This window comes from Athene noctua, chromosome 1 (genome assembly GCF_965140245.1).
Source record: "Athene noctua chromosome 1, bAthNoc1.hap1.1, whole genome shotgun sequence".
NCBI classification, from domain to species: Eukaryota; Metazoa; Chordata; class Aves; order Strigiformes; family Strigidae; genus Athene; species Athene noctua.
Window position 1 is genome coordinate 9,256,681 of NC_134037.1, and position 21,158 is coordinate 9,277,838.

General features: G+C 44.2%; 1 protein-coding gene across 1 annotated transcript in view; it reads right to left on the bottom strand.

The window, feature by feature from the left end:
- Nucleotides 1-19,825, bottom strand: part of EVA1A (eva-1 homolog A, regulator of programmed cell death) — a 213,373-nt gene extending 193,548 nt beyond the window's left edge. The window contains exon 1 of the mRNA XM_074921810.1: nucleotides 19,726-19,825. Within this exon, the coding sequence (XP_074777911.1) occupies nucleotides 19,726-19,825 (100 nt within the window). The remainder of the gene's footprint in view (nucleotides 1-19,725) is intronic.
- Between the last annotated feature and the right edge of the window lie 1,333 nt (nucleotides 19,826-21,158).

Consider the following 21,158-nt stretch of genomic DNA (forward strand, 5'->3'; position numbering starts at 1 on the left):
TAAAATCAGATGGTTGAAGCTGTTTTCATGCCTCCTCTCCTCTGATGGAAACATCCAATTCACTCAGAAATTGGTTCCTGAACTGCCAGTTCTTACTTTGGTTAGTTGAAGAGGTGCCCAGCCTTTGGCTAGGGCAAGTCATACAGGCCCCTCATTTCAAACAGCCTTATTCACAATATGCTCACAAACCAGATGCTGGACAGGACATGGAAGTTGTATCTGATTCCCAATACCTATTTTTCTGTCATGTATATACATGTGACAGAGACATTTGTGTTTGCATGATACGACACTTGGAAAAATACCCATCACATTACGTGGGACCCAAAGAGTCCCTCTGAAAGACTGGGAGAGGGAGTAGGTCACTGTAACAGTTCAGAAGGCCAGAAGCTATTCCCTGTTCACATATTGGGGGCACTCAGGAAAGAGGATGTCTGGAAGTAGCGAAGGTAAATTTTTCAGGCAGAGATCTCCACCACAGGGAATTCAAGACATATCTAAATGACTGTCCTGACTGTGGGACCCCAGACACACAGTATATTTACATCTGACTTCCAGCTAAACATTTGGGACTGGCAAAGCCTTACGCCGGGTCACTGGGGTACCCAGGCACAGAGCTGGCAATGAAGTGTGGAAACCCTCCTGTGCCCAGGTGCCAGCAGCACCCCACACCATGCTCAGGCTGCAAGGGTGCAGGGAATATGTACAGCCATGCACCACTTCAGGCATAATTTTGAGCACATGCTGGCAACAAAACAACCACCATCCTCCAACACAATCCATCCTTTCTGCAGGGGAACCAAGGCGCTAAACAGCATCATCCCTGGACCACCAATATAAAACACTTATGGAGGCTAACTCCAGTTAATGTTTATGTGGGGTTTTAAGCTGCTCAATTACTTCCAGGCTTTTACTACCAGCACAATCTGAATTTCCACCGTTCATTGACACAAACGTTACTGCAGAGAGGAGCATTGAATGTCTCCAAGCCCATTTGCCCTCCACCTCACAAGGTACAGGGGTGGGTCCTGTATAAACAGGTTTTTTTGTTTGAGGGCGCCTGACAAAGAGGAGCCTGACCTTTCCCCTTCAGGGGAACAGCAGGCTTCAATTAAACATTGCTGAGGGTTGGGGCTATTATTCCCTCTCACGGGTCAGGGTGATGCTTGAACTCTCCTTGCCTCAGCTCCCCCACCCACCCCATCAATCTCCCCTCTGCCCTGCCCGACAGCTGGGGACACTGTGATTTATAACAGCCTCCCCTGCAGCTGCATCTCTTCTGAGACTTTTCTTGCCTCTGCTCGCTGGACTGCCTGGCAGTTGGGTCCCCTTCCAGCAGCAGAACCTAGACCCTTTGCAGGAGGAGGAGGACACTTGCCAGATTAACATCTTCCACATTCAATTCTACTTCCAGCACACAGTGCACTCTTAGGACGACATTAGTTTGGAACTGAGTCATATGTATAGTGTTGGGTTTGACCCATGGTAATGTAAATAGGACTCAAAATAGGAGCTAAGAAACTAGAGCCCATTTTACTCTATAGAGATGGTAAAGGATCCTAGGAGAATGGTCCAGCTATGTTTAACCTGATTTACTCTCAGGCTGTATACAAATCATTATCACTGCAGCATTGCTGACATCAGACCTTTGTTATTGTACACTCACTGAAGATCCAGGCCATTGACCTTCCATAATACCAAACATACTAAACTACTACGGAAAAGTTCCTCCTTTCCCTTCTGCCAGGAGACTGAGAGTTCTGACTGGCTGTGCCCCAATTACAAGCACATTTTTCAGTAAGGCTTTTCATTATTTCAGGGCCAAATGAAGTCTGGCTCCTAATCTGGACACTGCTTTAAAAACTAAGAGCTTTTATCAGACTGTTCCAAGCTTGGGCGTTCATCAGTAGAGCTGCTGAGATGGCCCAGAGCCCAGAACAAGCCTTTGCCTGCACTGGATGCTAGCTAAAAGAAAAGAGCACCAGGGTGCTGCCAGGTAAGATGGCCAGAATGTGCCTCGGCTTTTGTTTTGGGCAATACAGCCAAGCTTGACAAACCCTGCTTATTATTTCCTGGAAAGATATTGGTATGGGTTGATGAAAGAGGTAAGGAATGAGTGCTTGTGTTGGGCATGGAGCAAAGCAGAAAGGAGAAGGACTATACCCAACTTCTTCCCACTTACCTCTGGGGTATCTCTTGGGCCACAACCCTGCAGAGACACTCAGGATGGGAAGTGTCTCAGTGTGTGTTGATGCATCAGTGTGTGCTGATGTCGAGCACACTAAAAGTGAATGGAGATGAAAGGAGCTGGCAGGTCCTCTGTGAAAGCAAAATCTGGTGACAGTATCTCAGGTTGTGTCAAGTCAAGCCAAGCAGAGATTTTCTTATCTTAGAGGTCATGCTTGAAAAATGTAATTTTTTTCTTTTATTTTTTAGCCCCCAAACCTCTATTTCTTGCCTACTTCAGCAGGGATGAAAGAACTGATCCCATAAAATGAAAAGTTGAGCCCAAACAAAGCATTATGCTGAAAGAGCCTACAATCTCATCCCCAAAAACAACTACCAGGATTTCTGACTCTTACGTCTTACATATTTGTGGATAAAGGGGTACCATAAGCACAATCTTCCCCACAGAACAAAGATATTTAAATTATCAGCCCCTTCCAAAAGAATGAGATGTCAGGTTTATTTCTTCTTTTTGAGCCACTGATCATAGAAACACAGAAATATACAACCAGTGCCTCGTTAATTTTTGCTGGAAGCCTGTCTCTTACTGGCCAAAACTGGTCAAAAGGCCAAAAAAAGACAGCAGGGCCAGATTAAACCCACAGGCCTGCATTCAACTGAAACATCACCAAAAAAACGTTTTTAGCTTACAGAAATCACATGCTGCCTCTTGCTACAGTTTTTGTTCTTCAAAGCTACTGTTGGCTCTCCTTCCTTCCAAATTAGTGGAACCACTATGCCAGGCCATCTGGCACATCAAAATTTATCTTCAGATTTCATTATCCAACCCACTGACCCCAGTGTTTCTTCCCACTGACTAATGAGATTAGCCTATCACCTCCTAACTGCAGCATTTATACCTAGTCTGGTTTACAATGCCCAGAAAAATAAATCCCCAGGTTATTTCAGAGTGAATGAATGTCATTCTGCTCTTAAAACAAGCACAGAATTTCTAAGAGTAGGAGATGGCACATACATCAAAACAATTAATGAACGTCCTTAGGCTGGAAAGTGAAAAATAGAAAATACAAACACAAATGCACGAATCTCAAACCACTGAGGCCAGTCTCCTTGCTCCTTGGGCTTCTTTAGCTCTATCAGAGCAGTACAAGGAGTATTACCTACCATTCCTCACTGTAAGGGAGCAACTGCAAAGCTAGCAATCCACTATACAGACATTACTTGTAAGGACACTAGCAGAGGGTCGTATTCCAGTTCCATACCTCATCACCCTAATAGGAAGTTTCCTGCAAAAAGTATCCTAAAAAAGACAGAAAGAAGGAATTACAGAATTATCATATATCTGCTGCATATCAGCAAATACCAAGAACTAAAAAAGGCACAGGAGATGGGCTAGAAATCAGGTTGTCAGCTTTACTGCTCTCCACTTTAGTGGTTTTAAACAGGCCCCATCTAGTCTAAGCTAGCTGTCTGGACCTTCTTTGGGTCAATGGAGAGGAACCAATAATCACAGGATGCCAGTGATATCTAGATGTAGAGGTAATGCAAGTCAGATGATATATCCCCTAGAAGTCCAAAGAAACAGCTTAGGTAAGATGAAGGTGCCTTTGAAGCAGCTAAAGAAAACGGAATCCCACTGCTGATGGTACAATCTGTGTCTCAGTTTATCCATCTGCAATATATTTCTATTGGTATTTATTCTCTACAGCAAAATGCTTCTACAGTCATGAATGACCACTGCTATGTAACTCTGAATTACTCCTGATAGATATATTGAGTGTGCTTGAATACTGTGTTAGTTGGAGACCTGCTAGAAATTCAGAACTAGGGGGAAAAGAGGGAAGAAACATTAAAACTTTCAAGTAAAGCTAGAAAATTTAGAGTCAAGCCACAAACAGAAAGCACCTGACCTCTCAGGTGTTTAACCTACAGCCTTACCTTACTACTACAGGTTTTAAAGTTTCCAGACCAGTCCTAAAAGTTAGAAACACCAATAATGATTTATCAATGAAGTTCTAGCATGAACAAACCATCAGACTGAGAATAAAACAGTTTTCATCAGAGCACTCAAAATACACCAAGCTTTGTTCATGCCTGGGCATCAGGAGGGCTGGATGCCCACCTCACGTGGCCAGGCAAGATTAAGATGGAGAACAGCCTGGTAGAGTAAATTTCTGCCTCTGTTCTCCAATTTCCTGCATGCTCAATCTCTGTTTAAATACACCATCAGATGGACTTTTCCCTATCTCTCCCCACCACGTTTCTGTGATGTGTGCCTTCCACATGCCTAATGTCTAAGAGAACGTCTTGCACTCATTGCACATCCCACAGGGGCAGGAACACAGATGAGCTCTGTTATCACATGAGCCAGACAGCATTTACATGACAGCTTCTCTACAATGCAAATCAGGCTCATTGTCACCAATGGAAAAAGCCCTAAATGAAAAGTTATTGTCCCTTGATAGCCACTCCTTTGAGAGCAGAAAAGGGTGTTGACCTCACTCTTGCTCCTCCACTACCTGGCCAAGTGTTCAGAGTAAACCCTGATCTCCCACGACATCCATCAGTGTTGCCATTAAGCCCATGACATATGGCTGGGATGGAGGCAGCTCTGATTTCCTCCAGAAAACTATGCTAGGAAATGGGCCAGAAAGTCCCTGAAACAAGAAATCAAGCACCTAGCCAGCCTCCCTCCCCATCCAGCATTTTCTAGTTTAGGCTGTTTTGGCCAGCAGACATAAAAATGCAGCTTTGTACTAATCCACCAACACCGACAAGGCTGAGTGGGGCTTTAAAATGTAATTCTGCATCCACAGGCATGGATACTAGGGTAATATCTCTCTCAGGGTAATAACAGCATGCTGCATCCCTCACTAACCCCACAGCAGAAAAGTAGTTTTCAACCAGCAGAGGACTTTTGCACAGACAGGTCTGAGTTTAAAGACAGTTCTGAAGTCTCTTATGATGACAGAATCACAGAATGGTTTGGGTTGAAAGGGACCTTTAAAGACTATCTAGTCCAGGTCCCCCAACATCTTTCCCTAGATCAGGTTGCTCAAAGCCTCATCCAACATCACTTTGAACACTTCCAGGGATGAGGCGACCACAGCTTCTTTGGGCAACTTGTTCAAGCGTCTCACCCTCATCATAACATTTTTTTTCCTTATGTCTAGTCTAAATCTACCCTTTTTCAGTTTAAAACCATTGCCCCTTATCCTGTCACTACAATCCTTGGTAAAAAGTCACTCTCTGTCTTTCTTGAAAGTCCCCTTTAAGTACTGAAAAGCTGCAGTAAATAAGGCCTTCCCTGGAGATCAGCGTGGGTCAGGCTGATTTGATCCTTTTTAAGACATGTAAAGTTTGGACCAAGACAACTCTGATACTGCACTGGGGAAAAGAGGGAGCACAGCTGGACCACAACCCCAGAGGTGAAAAAAGCAGAAATGTTTCATTTTCTACCAGCCTCACAAGAAAGGGATGGGGTCACTGGACAAGGTAATATCAGAGCCTGCTGCTGTCAGGCCAAGCCAGCAAAGAAAATGCTCCCATCGGCCACAGCTGCACTGCTGGTACCTTACTCCCGGTCTGCTGAATGGTATAGGCAGGCAGCCACCACAGGTTTTACAGACTAGGAACTTGCTGAAGCAGTGTCTCACCAAAAGCATTTATTGGCAAGCTTCACAGACATGGGTAAACCCGTGTGTGCTACCTGAGCTACTCCAGGGTTTTGGACTGCACAAGTGCAGAGGCAGGCATCCTTTCCAGAAGTAACTTCTAGTTAATCTAACTAGTCACAGACAGGATCAAGCAGAGACATTCATTTGAAAGCAGCAGATAGACAGGACTATCTAATCTCTCTGCTTTGTGAGACCTTTCTGTACCAGAAATCTTCAGAGAGGCAGCACTAATAATGGGTAGTACAAATACCCTTCAACTTCCCAGCCCCAAAACTATTTAGAAGTCACTACAATCCAGGTAACTATGGGATCTGGGCTCAAAAAAAACCCAGCAAAGGATCAAGCTACAGTAACAGACACACGGAGACACTCAGGAAACATGTAATCAAAAGGGACAGGCAGGGAAACAGAGGTTAAGTCCCACAGACCCCAGGCTCTTGCAGTGAGCTTCAGGCCTGTGTAGGCAGGGACACACAGGAGGTCTGTGACAGTCTCTTTAATCACAGGCTCTCCTCACACTTGAATCAGGCTTAGGGTTACAGCCTCAGACTTCAGGAGATCCAAGGATTATGACTCCAATTGGCTTGGCAATATTTCATTTTACTGAAATGCAATTTCTTTCCCACATGCCTCATTCTCCCCCATGCACATAAAGGATGGAAGCCTTTGAAAAAGCACTTAAGAGAAATTCAGGGTGGGCATTAGTTACTATTTTTGACAGCCCTCGAACAGCATATGAAATGGGGTTTTTTGCTTCTATGATTTCTTTTTCCCTGAGTTGCAGCTTAGAAGGGGAAAATCGAAGACAATTTCCCACCCAACGCCTGTCTGATAAGAGCGACAGCAGCTGGCTCTGTCACAGTGCCTGCAGAAGTTGTGCTTTTGGTGGAGTATTCTTTTTATTTCAGGAGAAAAAAAGGAAATGAACAATCCCAGACGGAAAGGGTCTGAATGCTTGCTCAGACTGCACCACGAATAAAAAGAGATTGCTATTATTAAAGGGTGTTTCATTGTTCTGGTCTTTCTGAGAAATCTTAAAATATATCCAGAAATGTAACAAGAACAGAAAATAGATCTGTTTCTTCAGCTGCCTATTTGCAGCCTAGCTGGTGAGAACTAGACTATAGCTTAGCAGTGTTAATTACCCTGGTTAACCCTTATTCTTATTAATGACATTTATTTTAAAAAACCCACTTCATATCCATCAGGGGTGGGCATAAAGAGAAGCCAACTCTCCCTCATACGAATAGTCCCACTGCTTTATATTGAATTACTCCCCAAGTCAGGACTCCTCACCACTTCAGCATTAGCCTCCAGGCTAATCAATAGCAACAAATTATTACAATAACTGACTAGGCTCATTCTTTCATTGGTGCCACTTTCAAACAGTGTCTGCAGTCTGCTCTCCCTGCCAGATTGCTTCAAGCATGAAATTCCAGCCAGGAAGCAAGCTCCAGGCAATACCTCCAAGATCAGTCAGAGAAGTAGAATATAGGAGAGATGCAAGGGCACAAGGATTTCCTTAAGGATCATAAAATGGCTCTTAACCCAGGAAACAATGGGATTCGCCTTTTTTAGCATTCTTGATGTGGCCTCACCTCATGGCAGCAGCTGGAATCAGCCAAAACTGTACCTGTAATCTCCCAGAGTTGAAGGACCTCAGAATGAGGAAAATTGCAGATAATACAAGTAGCTAGATTAGATAGCTAGATTGGGTAGATCCCAAAATCAGAATGTAAGGATGCAAAGGGAAGAAAGAAAACAACAGACAACAGCAGCACGTACAAGAGCAGCACTGAGCTAGGGCCAAAATAGGCGATGCACAAGAACATCTCCAGAAGCAGCACCCCCACAGCTCAGCACTACTCCCGAGCCACAACATCTACCCGAGAGCCTGGGGCAGGCACAGTCATGCTGCTCTCTTGCTAGCACTGGTGTGCACAGAGCCAGCTCAAGGCTCTTGGGCCCAACCACTTGATAAAGCAGCTTGGACAGTCCACACATGATCCATCAAGAGCCAACCACCATCATCAAGAAAGACAGATAGAACCAACACAGGTCACAGGTGAAAAGATTTGTCTTTCTTTTCCACAAAAAAGAGCTTTCTGTGTCCAGACGTTGGAGAGGTTGGTGTGAATAGGTTTGGATTTTCTGATCTGTAGCAGAGAATAATGCTGAGGGGCAGAAAAAGATCATTTTCTGTCTCACAGGTCAAATCAGTGAAGAGTGGCCTTTAATCTCCAACACCCTGCAACAGACATCTTTAATCTATCTTGTACTCCAATGATTTAAATCAAGGGAAACATTTAAAAAACACCTTATCATTCATATTGTGATATCACGCTGGCCAACCAACTTCTTTTTCACCTCCCAGCAGTTTTTTCTTGAGCAGAAATAATGACCACCAGCTCCACCACACAGATGTATAAGCGATGGGAAAATGCAGAGGAGGCTGGAGTGAACAAAAGGCACTTCAGGCCTGCTGGGGTCAGAATGCATATCTGTATGGTAGGTTGACTCTTCACTAATCCAGCTCTGTTTCTAATGAGATTGGTTCCCATTACAGCAAAAGGAGTCCATGGTTTAATTTGCTAAGGGGACCATTGTCATGCAATTTAGGGAAGCAAAATAATCTTATCAGTTTGAACTTGAACCCTGCCCTCCAATTATTTGGACAATGTTTAAGAGAGATAAAGTGATTTTCATTTATCCAGCAAGAAAAATAGATTGTCTAACACCAAGCATTCAGCTTCCTGCAGCTGATGATAGACATTTACACTCCAGCCATTGACTATACCCTTGCTAAAATGCACTAACTATATCTGTGCATGCTAACTCTGAACCAAACCCAAGCCAAATGGCACCAACCACATTTACAGTACAATTTATTGTTATAGCAAAGCCCCTACTCTTGCAGTACAGCTAAAGTGAAAGCCTGGGGCTGTCAGCTAAAGACAAACCAATCCAAAGGGCAGGAAGAATCAGAAAAATTTTTCACCCCTTCTCGCTGAACTCCTATTTCTGACTCCCTATTCAATCCATCAGCTCTCCTTGGCTGCTATAGAAGAGAGACTATCCTCTTCTGGGAGTTCTGCATCCCACACAACACAGCTAAAACAAAGAACATTTTGGCAAATAACAGCCAGGCTTCATCTATTCTTTTTTATATACAATTCATTCCATCAAAGTTGTTTAGCTGAACAAAACCCAGTGCTACCCTATATTGTGAGGCTAACAATAAACGAACATGTGAGCACAGCGTGGGTCACAGATGTGCGCGTTTCATCGTCAGCGGTGGAGCCAGTTCCCTGCTCAACTCACTTTTATGAAGCTTTAACCTCTTTGAGCTGGAATTCAGCTTGAGCACATAAACCAGGAAGCAAACAGTGTTAACACAACAGAAGCAGCCCCTGTACAAAAGATACGTGAGGAGATGGACGTGCTTTGGAAACTGTCAGATCAACAACCTCAGTTTCCAAGGGGTTACTCACACAATAAAAAACTAGAGAGAAACTAAACTGGACAAATCCCAAGGCTCTATTTTTAGTGGTATCACTTGCACCAGAGGCTCTGTATTCATGCCTTTGAATAGACACATTTACATTTCTTTTTCTCCCATCAAGGGACAGAAAGAAACAAACAAAAATTTGGAGGGGGACTGTTTCAAAACTAATTTTTAAAGATCTCTTGGAATACATTCCAAGGGCTGACCCCAAATTTGTAATCCAATTTTATGACTGTTATCTCATTCCAAATAAAGTAATCCTCAAAGCTTGACTGCTCTAAGAAAAAAAACTATGCAAAACCAGACCCTTCTTACAACTGCACTTTATGGGCTGATATCATGTCTGACAACCAAAAGCTTGCTATCGTATCCACCTCTAGCTCATATTACATATAAAATACAGGTGTAATGTTGCCCTTTCCTTAGTGTACTGGGTCTGGCTGTGATGGAGCTAATTTTCTTCACAGCAGCTTGTATAGTGCTGCGCTTTGGATCTGTGACCAAACCAGTACTGATAACACATCAATGTTTTAGCTATTGCTGAGTAGTGTTTGCACAGCATTAGCGCTTCCTCTGTTTCTCACTCTGTCCCCCCCAGTTAATAGATTGGAGGGTGCACAAGCGGTTGAGAGGAAACACAAACAGGCAGAAGACCCCAACTAACCAAAGAGATATTCCATGTCATATAATGTCATGTTTGGCAATAAAACAGAATGGAGTGGGGTCATCTTTTGCTTGGGATCTAACTGACCGTCAGCCTACCCGGGAGACATGGTGATTGATTGCCTTTGCATTGCTTATTTTGTTTTCTTTCTTTTATCTTCTACTTCTTTAGTTATTAAACTATTTTTGTCTCTATTATTATTTCCTGCTTTTACTCTTCCTTGCCTCTTCTCCTGTCCTGGAGGTGGAGAGGGGAGGCGAGCAAGCAGCTGTGTGGTGCTTAACTGCCTACAGGGGTTAACCTACAATGCTTAGTTACATGCACTTGACTTTGCAACTGTAATACTCATTTTAAGCTATGCAGCCCATTTGCATATATACATTACAGTGCTGGAGAAGAAATTGTGTATCAAGTACCACTTATTTCTTCCTGCCTGTCACAGCTTGAGAGAATGGATAAGGGGCTTCTCCTGGAGAAAAAGGTAGATACTGAACAATCTCTGAAATATTGGGCAATTAGAGCTCCTGATGCTAATGGATCATCATTGGGTGCCTTGGATCCTCATCTGCACAATGCAGGTAACACTCCAGACTCTTTTTCCAGAAGGGTGAGTACATCCCTGTTTGTAGGACGCTCACAAGCCAAATAGGGTTTAAATAACACATGTTAAATAAAGCCCTAGAGCCATAATGAACCAGAAGGATAAAGAAAACAAATGTTAGACAGCTGTCCCATGCACTGGACAATAAAGGAGTTCCAAGGAGGTGGAGAAAAAGTAGTATGTTCTCATTAAAAAGAGTAACTCATATTATAAAAACCCAAAGGGCTGGATTCAAGTACTTAATTTTAACATTTCTTAACTTCCAAATGTTTGAATTGCAACCTTAATGCTGTTCTTTGAATGTTCCACACGAAGGCTAAACTTTTTCAAAACCAAAGTGCAGAATTTTGTCCCACAGCAACTTACAGGCATCACTAGGACCACAGCAGCACTGCACTTAGAGGCCCCACACAGACCACAGAGATAAGAGATTTCCCAAAGATGTTCCCAAAATGGAACATAATCCAGCCACAGCAGCTCAAGTTACCACCTATCAGTCTAATTGCACCAAGTGCCTGCACTCTTGGGCCAACACAGCTTTAAGGGGAAAAGCATGAGCCAAAAGACTTTGCAAAATACAGCAAACATGGGAAATGAATGCCAGAAATAGCACCTGCCATAGAGCAACTTTAATATCAATTCAGAGGAGCAAACAATAAAGGATAACAGCTGAGCCCACAGGTCCTAGGCACAAGATGCAGGTCACCCCAGCCCAGTGTGATACAAAAATCACATAGAGATAAAATTATCAGAAAATCCCCCCACTGCTGTGTTTGTTTTTATATTTACTTGTTGGAGTAAAAGCCCATTTTAAACCCTTAAGGCTAATACAACACATGTTGATAATATCATAGCAGCAAAACCACAGGCATCTGATAGCAGATGAAAATAAAATAACACAATCGCATAGGGGGTCTCAGAGTAGGTGGTCTGAATGGTCCTTTTTTTGGCAAGCAGCACCATCAGGTACCTAGTCTATTGAAGAATTAGTATAACTCACCTAAAGATAGCCCTCTCTCACACCACGATGATTCTGGTGCTTTTATGGGCTGCTGGAGGAGTGAGAAGTGTCTCTGCTAGCAATTAGTGTGTGGATACCAGGTCAAAAGATGGTACACAAAAGTATATAGTGAAGTTCTTTGACTGTAAGTGGCTGATAAAACTGCTCATAATCTGGGTCTATGGGCCTTCTCTTAATGTAAGATTTAAAAAGGAAGTATATTTTTTATATCTTTCTCCCTCTGTTGTTGAGGGGACACTTCTTTCAGCAGGTGGATGCAACCTTCCCTGCCCACCACAACTAAAGTGCTCAGTCAACATCTACTTCAAATTCTTCAGCAGTATGCTACATCCATCTGTTAATTCAAATACATTTCTGAAACCTGACTACTCGGAGAGTTTGCCCAAACTGCAGGTCCCACACATGCTGCTCCATCTTCATGCAAGGACCCAGATGGACCCAAGAGCAATATTGTATAGCAAGCCTTCACATCCAAAGGAGCCCCATCAACACTGATGCCACAGCATCTACCAACATGGTTCAAGATCACATGGTATATCTGAACAGATTCAGCCAAGATTTATTTTACTATGCAACTCAGAATTGCCAAACCATCATTGTCTCTCTGACATGAAGAGACACGCACTGGGTTCCAGGCAGACAAGCGTTAAGCATCCCCAAAAGAGCAGACATACATACTTTAATTACTACGAATGAGCTCATATCCCCAGTTAGTGAGCCGAGCCAGGCATACTTGGATCAACCCAAACCCAGGCTGAGACACACAACTCACCATTTTTCCTCAGGCAAAAGGAGCAGCCATGTAAATAAATAAAGAAAGAAATAATAATAGGTAACTCAAGCAGTTCTCTTAAACATGTTCACAATTATTACTTCTCTATCAGATTTAATCTGCAAAAGATGAGTTGGGATTAACTTCTGTGCATCCTGCAAAGCTCTTGGTAAATCAGCATAGTCACCTCACAGCTGAGCAGTGTTTGGCCCTTGCCTGTCTCTTGAAGAGCACAAAAATCCCAGACAACAGCAGTACCAGATCAGTGAGGCACAGCACTAGAAAGGACATGAGGAACCTTGTAGTACTGCAGCAAACCAGCATGACCAAAAATCCTATTAACTACTCTGAGCAGCACTTTACGTCTGTTCCTGCAGGCAGTCACATACCTTTCAAGGGACAGAAACAGATTGAATCTGTGAAAGTCTTGGGTATCTGAATAAGAAGAAATGACAAGAGCACAGAAAAAAAACAGGGGTAGTTGCTTCAAATGGTCCCCCACAGGGACTGGGATTGCTATCTTGGAACAGAAAGCAAAAAGTTCAATCTATACATGCACAAACACGCCAAGCACAAGCAGCCAATCTCAAATAAGACATGTAAACAGTCCTGGTGTTGGCCACCTAAATCACTGCACTCCCACCTAAACACATCGTCCGATTTTCAGTTCTGAACACCAAGCTCTGTGGGAGATCAGGCCATGTTTAAATTAGCATCAACAAAAGGATCAACAAAAGTGCCAAGTGTAAATACATAGATTTTCTCTCCCTGCAGAGACTAAGCTTATTCTGCTCCCCCACAGACCCCTTAAATTATGTTTTTAGCTTCTAAGTATCAAGTGTCTTGGTTGAGAGAGGATACATTAAAATTCCCACTTTTTTTTTTTTAATTGATCAAACTATTTGTGTTATATAAAATCTGCTTTCACGGAGTCTTAAAAGAGGGAACAATTTTTACCTGAGGACATAAACAGTTGCTTTCTTAAATTCTGCAGCATTTGTATCCCTAACAACACATAGACATAGGAAGAATGCTGTAAGGACATTTTTCTCAACTAGACTGTGCATCTAGTGGGTACCAATAACCTGGGATACTTTGAAATGATTAAAACCACCACAAGGGATTTTTTATTGTTGTTAATAATATAAATTAAATTAAGTGTTCCTGGTACTGACAAAAGTTTGCATCAGTGGACCAGCTTCTGAGCCACTGCAGTAAGTAGGTACTATATAAACATTACCAATCATCCCACAGACATTGGGATCCCTGGGGTCTCGCTTGGCTCTTACTGACAGCTCTGATGGCTAAAACAGTGGATTTCCACAAGACGCGAGCCAGATGCATACATATGGCTCTTCAGCTTGAAGTCATTGTCTACATGAGGTTTCACACAGACCCCTCACAAGATATCCTGGCACCCACAGCAACCCCATCCCTCCCACCCGACGGTGCCTCCTCTCCCTGGCACTGCAAATACAGACCTGCAGCTGTTTTTTCACAGCAGTAACAGCAGCACCTCTGATCACAGCCCAGGACCACGAGCACACAGAACTGGAAACATGTGTTTCTCTTCCTGAAGCTCAGTTTGGTCCCCTCAGCTATCAGTAAAAGTAAACTCTGAGCATTTAAAGAATCAGCAAGCGCTGACTCCTCCTTCACAGCATTATTATCACAACTGTTGGGAAACCCATGGTGTTTTCTGGAGCAGGCCTCAGGGCAGGAGTGCATAGACATTTGTATATTTGCTTAACATGGTATATTGATGCTCACAAAGCTACATCCCTACTAACAAACTAAACAACTCTTTAAGGCACCAAAAAGTGCCAGCTTCTGTGCTGCTGCTGCTCCTCCTCTCCCAAGAGCAGCAGAACCTGTACTTGATACCCTGCCCATTGAATTCCTCCTCCAACACCTCTCAGCTCTCTGAGGTCTTTAGACTGCTTCCTCAGTGACAGACAGACATACATGACACAAAATCAAATGCAGCTTCCCCCTGTGAGAACCGCTCAGCCACAGCTGCCAGACCCAGCCATTGCCTCCAGCTCCCCAGACCCATTGCCTCCAGGTCACCATGCGGGCGCATCTCCAGAACATCACCAGAAGAGGCTAACAGTGGTTTTTAACTGGCTTTGATGAGGTTTTGGATTTTGTCACCTCTTCAAAGGAGAATTTCTCTACCCCAGTACAGGCTCCCCATCATTGAACTAAACTGCAACCCACTCAGCTGTGATGGATGGATTGGCACATACAACCTCCAGCTGAGGAGGAAAACACCACCTGGGGCAAGGACCTCTTCAAGCAGCAGCCTGAGGTCCATCTAAACTCATCACTCAGAGCCCTTCACCAGGAGACAATATGGAGGTGGGTTTGGTCCAGTCTTTAAACAAAGTCTAAACCATGTCTGTTTGCCTCTGGGGTCAAAAGCACAAACCTCATTACTGGGTTACACCACTGCACTGGAAAAGAAATTGTATCTGCCTTTCTCTTTAAAATCCCCCTTTCACAGCCTGCAGCTTTCAACACATGGAAATTGTGGACCCCCTTGACACCACTGACCCATTCAGAGCTCCAAAACCAATATCAAAGTCTGACTAAAGCCATTCAGAAGCTGTTAGCATGTAGATTTTAGTGATAATTTGGTGAATGGACTTGTCAAACAAATTGCCTTTATTATGGACTGATTAAATGTAATCAAGGAGAAGTGCCTTTCCCCTCCCAACTCCAGCCCTCATCAACTCAAACAAACACACTGAGCCAATTAGCAGGGAGGTGGCAAAAGCAGCTTTCACTTGAAACCTGCCATTCTTGGGGAAAAGGAAAACAAAAACAACAAAAAATATCTTTGTGCTTTCAAAGCCAGGAAGAGCATCCAGGGAGAAGTCCCAAAAGCTACCCAGGGCTCACCTGCAGGGTGTGGATGGGAGCTAGCAGTATTCATCTGGCTCACTGCCGGATCAGCTCCCTTGAGCAAAGTGCTGCTCACATCGAGTTTGTGCCAAATATAACGCAAAGAACATAAAAATTAAAGTAGGCCCAGGGGGAGCAGCACTACTGGGGCTGTTATTCCTACAGCTTTATGTCCTGCAGCTGAGTTCGCCTGTCAGAAAAGGCATGAGATCCCATCAAAGCTATTTCCATGCCTAGAAACCAAAGGTTTTGGCTTAAGCCCCTGCAGTGGATTCTCTGATGTCTGCAAATGGTTGAGCTCACAGCACAGCATTTTCTGTACCACAGCACTAGCGAAATGATCTGTCTCCTCTAACATGAAACTTGTGGCAATCGTGTAGATCTGATGTGCCTGAAATTAGCTAATGAATGGGAAAGTTATTGAGGAGAATTGGAGCATGGCATCATAATCACATAAGCCTAATTCCCTGCAGGTATGCAGCTGGAAATTAAATGGTCACCTTGGCTGGCAGTGGGCAGAGCAGAATTCAACATGTGTTTGCACAGATTAGTTTCAGAAAAGGGAATCCCGTGGCTGGAGCTAGAGACAACACACAGGATACGAGCAATAGCTGTTGAGTAAACTTTCAACTAAGCTTTCAATGTCTGCATTTTAAATTAGCATCAAAGACTAATTTTGGCCCCATTTTTATTAGCCTAGTCCCTCTAAGGAGCAAGCTCTCTGCACTGCACATAGATCACTGCCTCCCAGAGCCTGTGCAGAGGAGCTATGGCATAGCTTCCTCTGGCAGGGCAAGGACATTGCTTTGTCTTGGACTCCCACCACAAATAGAAAAGGGCTAAAAGAAAGGTGAAGTTTTATCAACCAGCAGGGATTTCAGAGAGTTCATTGCTGTGACTGAGATTAGTATTAAGGGTTTATAGTTAAAGCACAGAGATTCAAAAGACCTGCCTCTTAACCCACACCTCATCACAGTCTTCAAGTGTCACCTTGAACATAAGAGGGCATGCGACACATCACAACAGTAGGTCCTAAACCTTCAAACAGTCCTGAGCACAAGAACTGATCACAGAATGAGATTAGATCAAGAATCCATATTACAAGCAGCCACAGCGAAAAAGTCCAGGCCTTCTTAAGAAGTGGCTGCAAAGTGCCTGATAACTCCACTCTCTCCCCAAGGACCTGCTTCCTACCCACACATCCTCCTGCAAAAATCAATGTTTAAAGAATTATTAAAGAAAACAACATCAAAACTCTTCACATAGTTCAAATACTTCCCTTAAAAGCAATTTTAATTCTTACATCTCAGATTGTACCAGTCCCCAGCAGGACATGCAGTCATCATGTTCATGTTGTGGCATTTGAGCTGTTCAAACAGGAGGGGTGGAGCCACAGTGTGAGACCATGTGGTCAGAGGCCTGGGAGCCCAGATGATGGAGATCCCCACCAGCTCTACCTGTGCTTTCCCATGAGTGCCATGCTGGGCCTCTCCTTACCCTCTCAAGATGGCCTCTCATGACCTGTGTAAAGAAGAAATCTTCCTGCAGCCAAGAGACACACATCTTGAAGACCCAGCCAGGGGGACTGTACTGGGAGCAGTGGGACATGGGTGGGTGTGCAAGTCTTATTAAGTCTTTTGGCCGGCCCTTTTGCATAGCTGCGGTGTGTGAGAGAGATCAAAGCTGCTTATGAACTGCTTAGAGCTCAAAACTAGCCATCCCTAATCCCTGAGCTGTTTCCTTCCAGCGCTCATCTGTGCACTCTCTCTGGCCCACCACAAAAAGGCTGTGACCTATTGCTAACAGCAGCACCTCCCTGGCAGTGCTGAGTTGAACCAAGCTGAGAAGCCAGGAAAGCTTTGTTGTTAAACAAGGTCTACAGGACTGAGTTTAAGAAAACATTCTTTGCCAAAGAGCTTCAGCTGCTCTCTCTGGACTGTACTATTATTTGCAACCTGGAAAAGCCCTTACACCCCAGTGAGCTGTGTCATCTCCCTCCAGCATGCGGCCAGCAGTCAATCTGCTGCAGAAACCTCTCAGGGCATCACAACAAGCCTTCCATTCCTCAGCACCAATAATTGATACAAATCCATTCATCTACTTGGGATGCAGACAATTCATGTTTTGGATGCACCACCTCTAGGTGGGATGGCATATCCTAAGGCTGTAAGAGTTCCCCAAAGACATTCACTTGCTCAATTGGAGCTATGCTGGAGAACCCAGAACACCCTGAAGTATAGAAAAACCGTTATGGTCAAATTATGTTAAAAGGCTAGTCCCTTCCATTCCTCATGTCAGCTGACAATTCATATATTGGGGAAACAGTAACAAACATCAGGTAGGAAGATCTAGGCCACTGCTCCTTCAGAGGCACATCACTGGCTCGTGCCCTCAAGCATTGGAGGGCGATGAATGGGGCCTTTGCAAAATGTATTGGGGAAGCATAAGGTGTGATTTGGGAAATACTGTACCTTTTACTGTACCCTTTCATCTTGTGGCTAACCAGCTACTGAACTTACAAAACCGTATTTGAGCTGCTACACACTGGGTACAGCCCCTTCCTGCAGCAAATCATTTCCTGTGCTTCAAGGTACAGCCAGTCCAACAGACGGGACATTTGCCAAGCCTGCTATCAGGAAATAAAGCCTGGACCTGGCAGAAGATTTCAACAGTTGTGGAAACATACAGGAGGTTGTGCTGTTGGGATTACAGACCCTGATTCTGAGTACAACCTTGCCAAACATATACACAGAGTTTTAAGCCACCCCTCTTCTCTCAAAGTGTGACAGTACAGTTGGATGTTGCAGAAAACATGATTTTGTTATCAGCAACCTTCTTATCTATTTTTTAAAAGGACAGCATCTGCATCCCACCCTCAGCATCACCAAAGCCTGTCAAATTTGCTTCCATTGGTCTGGCTACGTTGTGCAGACACAAGGTAAAGTACCATTGCTCTGGGACACTTTTGCACATTTTCATGCTTAGCAATTTGGCCTGGCTGGGACAAACTTTATCTGTATTTCAGAAGGATCAGTACTTTTCCTATTGCAGCTTTAGCTCCTGTTCTGCCCACTCCATGCACCCCTTCTGTATTAACGTGCTTCCAAGGAAGAGCACAGAGAAAGCTCAATGCCAAGAAAGAGATAAAAACACACTAGAAACAGGGAAATGACTCCATCCATTCCATTCAGAGGCAGATCTGCCTTGAATGGCAGCCCCCAGGACTGATCTGCCTCCAAAGAAGACTGAATCACAAGCAAGACAGCCCCCTTTAATTCACATTAAGACTTTAAGCTACTGTATATATTCTGCCCTCCTCCACCCCAAGCTCCTCCTTTCTAACACAAATCTCTCACAGCACTCAGACACATGCACTCCCAGAAAGTGAGTAGCAGTGTTGTGATGTGCTGAAACCAGAGGCCAGTGAGATTCAGCTCTTGTTAATGACACTTTTTCATCAGCAAACTATAATTGGCAGCTCTTATCCATTACAAGAGTTTTGCAACAGACACCTAAAGAATATGCCAAACTAGATCTTCACACTAAGACCCAAAATTAGAACCGATATTCCAAAAGCAATGACCTTCATTAGCCATTCCTGAGAAAACTATTCAACCTTGCTCAACTGTAAAATGAGATCTGCTATATTTTCTCTGATCCACATGCACATCCACAAATAACATAAGCAGAAACGTAATTTAAAAGTGACTGATGCAGCTGTACATAGTTACAAAACTTACATGGGATTCCACACTTCCAAAGTGCTGTGTATCTACCTGCTGTGCACAACTCAAAACAAGTGCTATGAACATTTTTAGATTCAGAAATTATTTAAATTTAGAAATGAGACACTTTTTCTCCTGGCTTAAGTAAACATAGGTTCAGAATATAATTCATTCTGTGCATATAATATCTCCTTTATTTCAGCTCAAGGGGCTTTTGCAACAATCAGGAGATGAATGTTAAGAGGAGAGGAATCTGTCCCATTACAAAATACTTTGATTTTGCTATGTCAGCTTTAACTTATGTCCTAGATCTTCCCAGTGTCCTAAGCTAGCTCTTCTCACTCCCTAGAGAAACACAGCACAAAATCTGCTAAAAACTTACACAAGTTAACAGTATTCCTTTCCTTGTTCCCAAAGTTACTCAAACTAACTCTGCCAAAATAGTTTTGCTAAGGGTTATTTAGAAAGGCTTTTAACAAACTCAGAATCCTCTTATGGAAGATCCTTTTCATTAGCTTATTTTAAAAATATTAAAATTACTTCCCACATAACTATCCCAGATCTGCTCACTTGCACTTTTCCTGAGCTGCTTCTGAACACTGTAACAAGAGCTCCCATCCATACGCAGCCGTCCAGCATACGGAAGGATCTGTGCTTCTCCCCTACCTGAGAAGTCTGCAGAAGACTTAGCAAAGTTGCTGAAAGCTGTCAAGCACATGAGTCCTATGAGGAAGGTGGAGGTGGGAGACAATTCTGGGCAGCACATCCTTAAGTATCCTCACAGCTTGTTTTCTTCCAGAGAAAAGGAAAGTGCTTTCTGCCCCAATCCAGTACTCATTGCCCGGAGAACAGTGTTAGTCCCATTGCTTGGAAGGATCGCAGCCAGCAGCGGGGAAGGAAAAGCGCTCAGCACACACACACACTCACACACACACATCCCTGGGAGTGAATGAACCCCGGCTGAGTGAGGCTGACGAATGAGACAAACCTACCTGAGCCTTGGCGGAGGTCCCAGGGTCCTAAAAGCCATCGCTTCCCCCAAATTTGCTGCAGACTATTACCGTGCAGCTGTCCAGCAGCGGCACTGCAAGCGGTTAGGGGGGAGAGTCGGGCGGGGGGGGCGGGGGTTGCCCTGGGGGGCTGGTTTGGAAAAGCCGGTTGCTGTTGGTTTAGATACCCGGGGATCTTGTCTCTCCGGTGCACGCACACAGACAGAAGGATGGGCAATATTTTCAAAGGAGGGAGCCCAGAACAAAGTGCCTCAATTCACAGAGATTTTTGGAGTGATGGGTATTTGTAGCTGCTGCTGAAATCAGTGTGAGCAGTGGTGTCCTGCCAGACTGGTGACAGAACAATTATTCAGCTGTGTCCACTATTGAGAGTAATCCCACAATGGAGGAGACTTTGCACAGGCCCAGGGATCAAACCCTCCTGGATCTCAGTGCAGGACCGGGACTGGTGTCAGCCAACATATCCAAAAACCTTTTGGCAACAGCCACCCATGCCAGGCTCCCTCTCCCCAGTGGACCCCTCTCCCCTCCATCAAACTTTCTTCAATGCAGATGTGGTGTTCAGACCCAGGAGACCCATCTCCTTCCACAGCAATGACTTTAACCTCCAACTAGCATGGCCTTAGCTGCTAACTCAAGCACTGCTCGCCCTCAAAGTGAAAAGAAGGCTCCAGCACACCTGGAGGCACATCTGCTACTTGATCCTGCCTGATCTTCATCTATACCCTGGCAGCATCAAGCCAGCCATGCTAACCTGGAAGAGCTGAGCTGAGCTCTGGGGACACAGAATCAGACTGGACTGGCAGACTCTGTTCTCCTGGAAGAAAATCCCAGGCTTCAGTCATCAGCATTAGTTGCAGCTCAGGCATAGGTTTGCACATAAATAATGGACATAACCAACCTATCTAGGCTAGAGCAGAGGCTGAGTGTCAGTGCAGAGAACAGGGGATAGTTTCCACAGGCAAAGCCAACATCAGCCATTTAGCAGCCTGTGTACACACATACACAAACCTATGGAGCAGCACTCTGTGGGGCTGCCAGGGAAGGGGAGATGGAGCCAGACACACATGTAGCTGCTGAACAAACCTG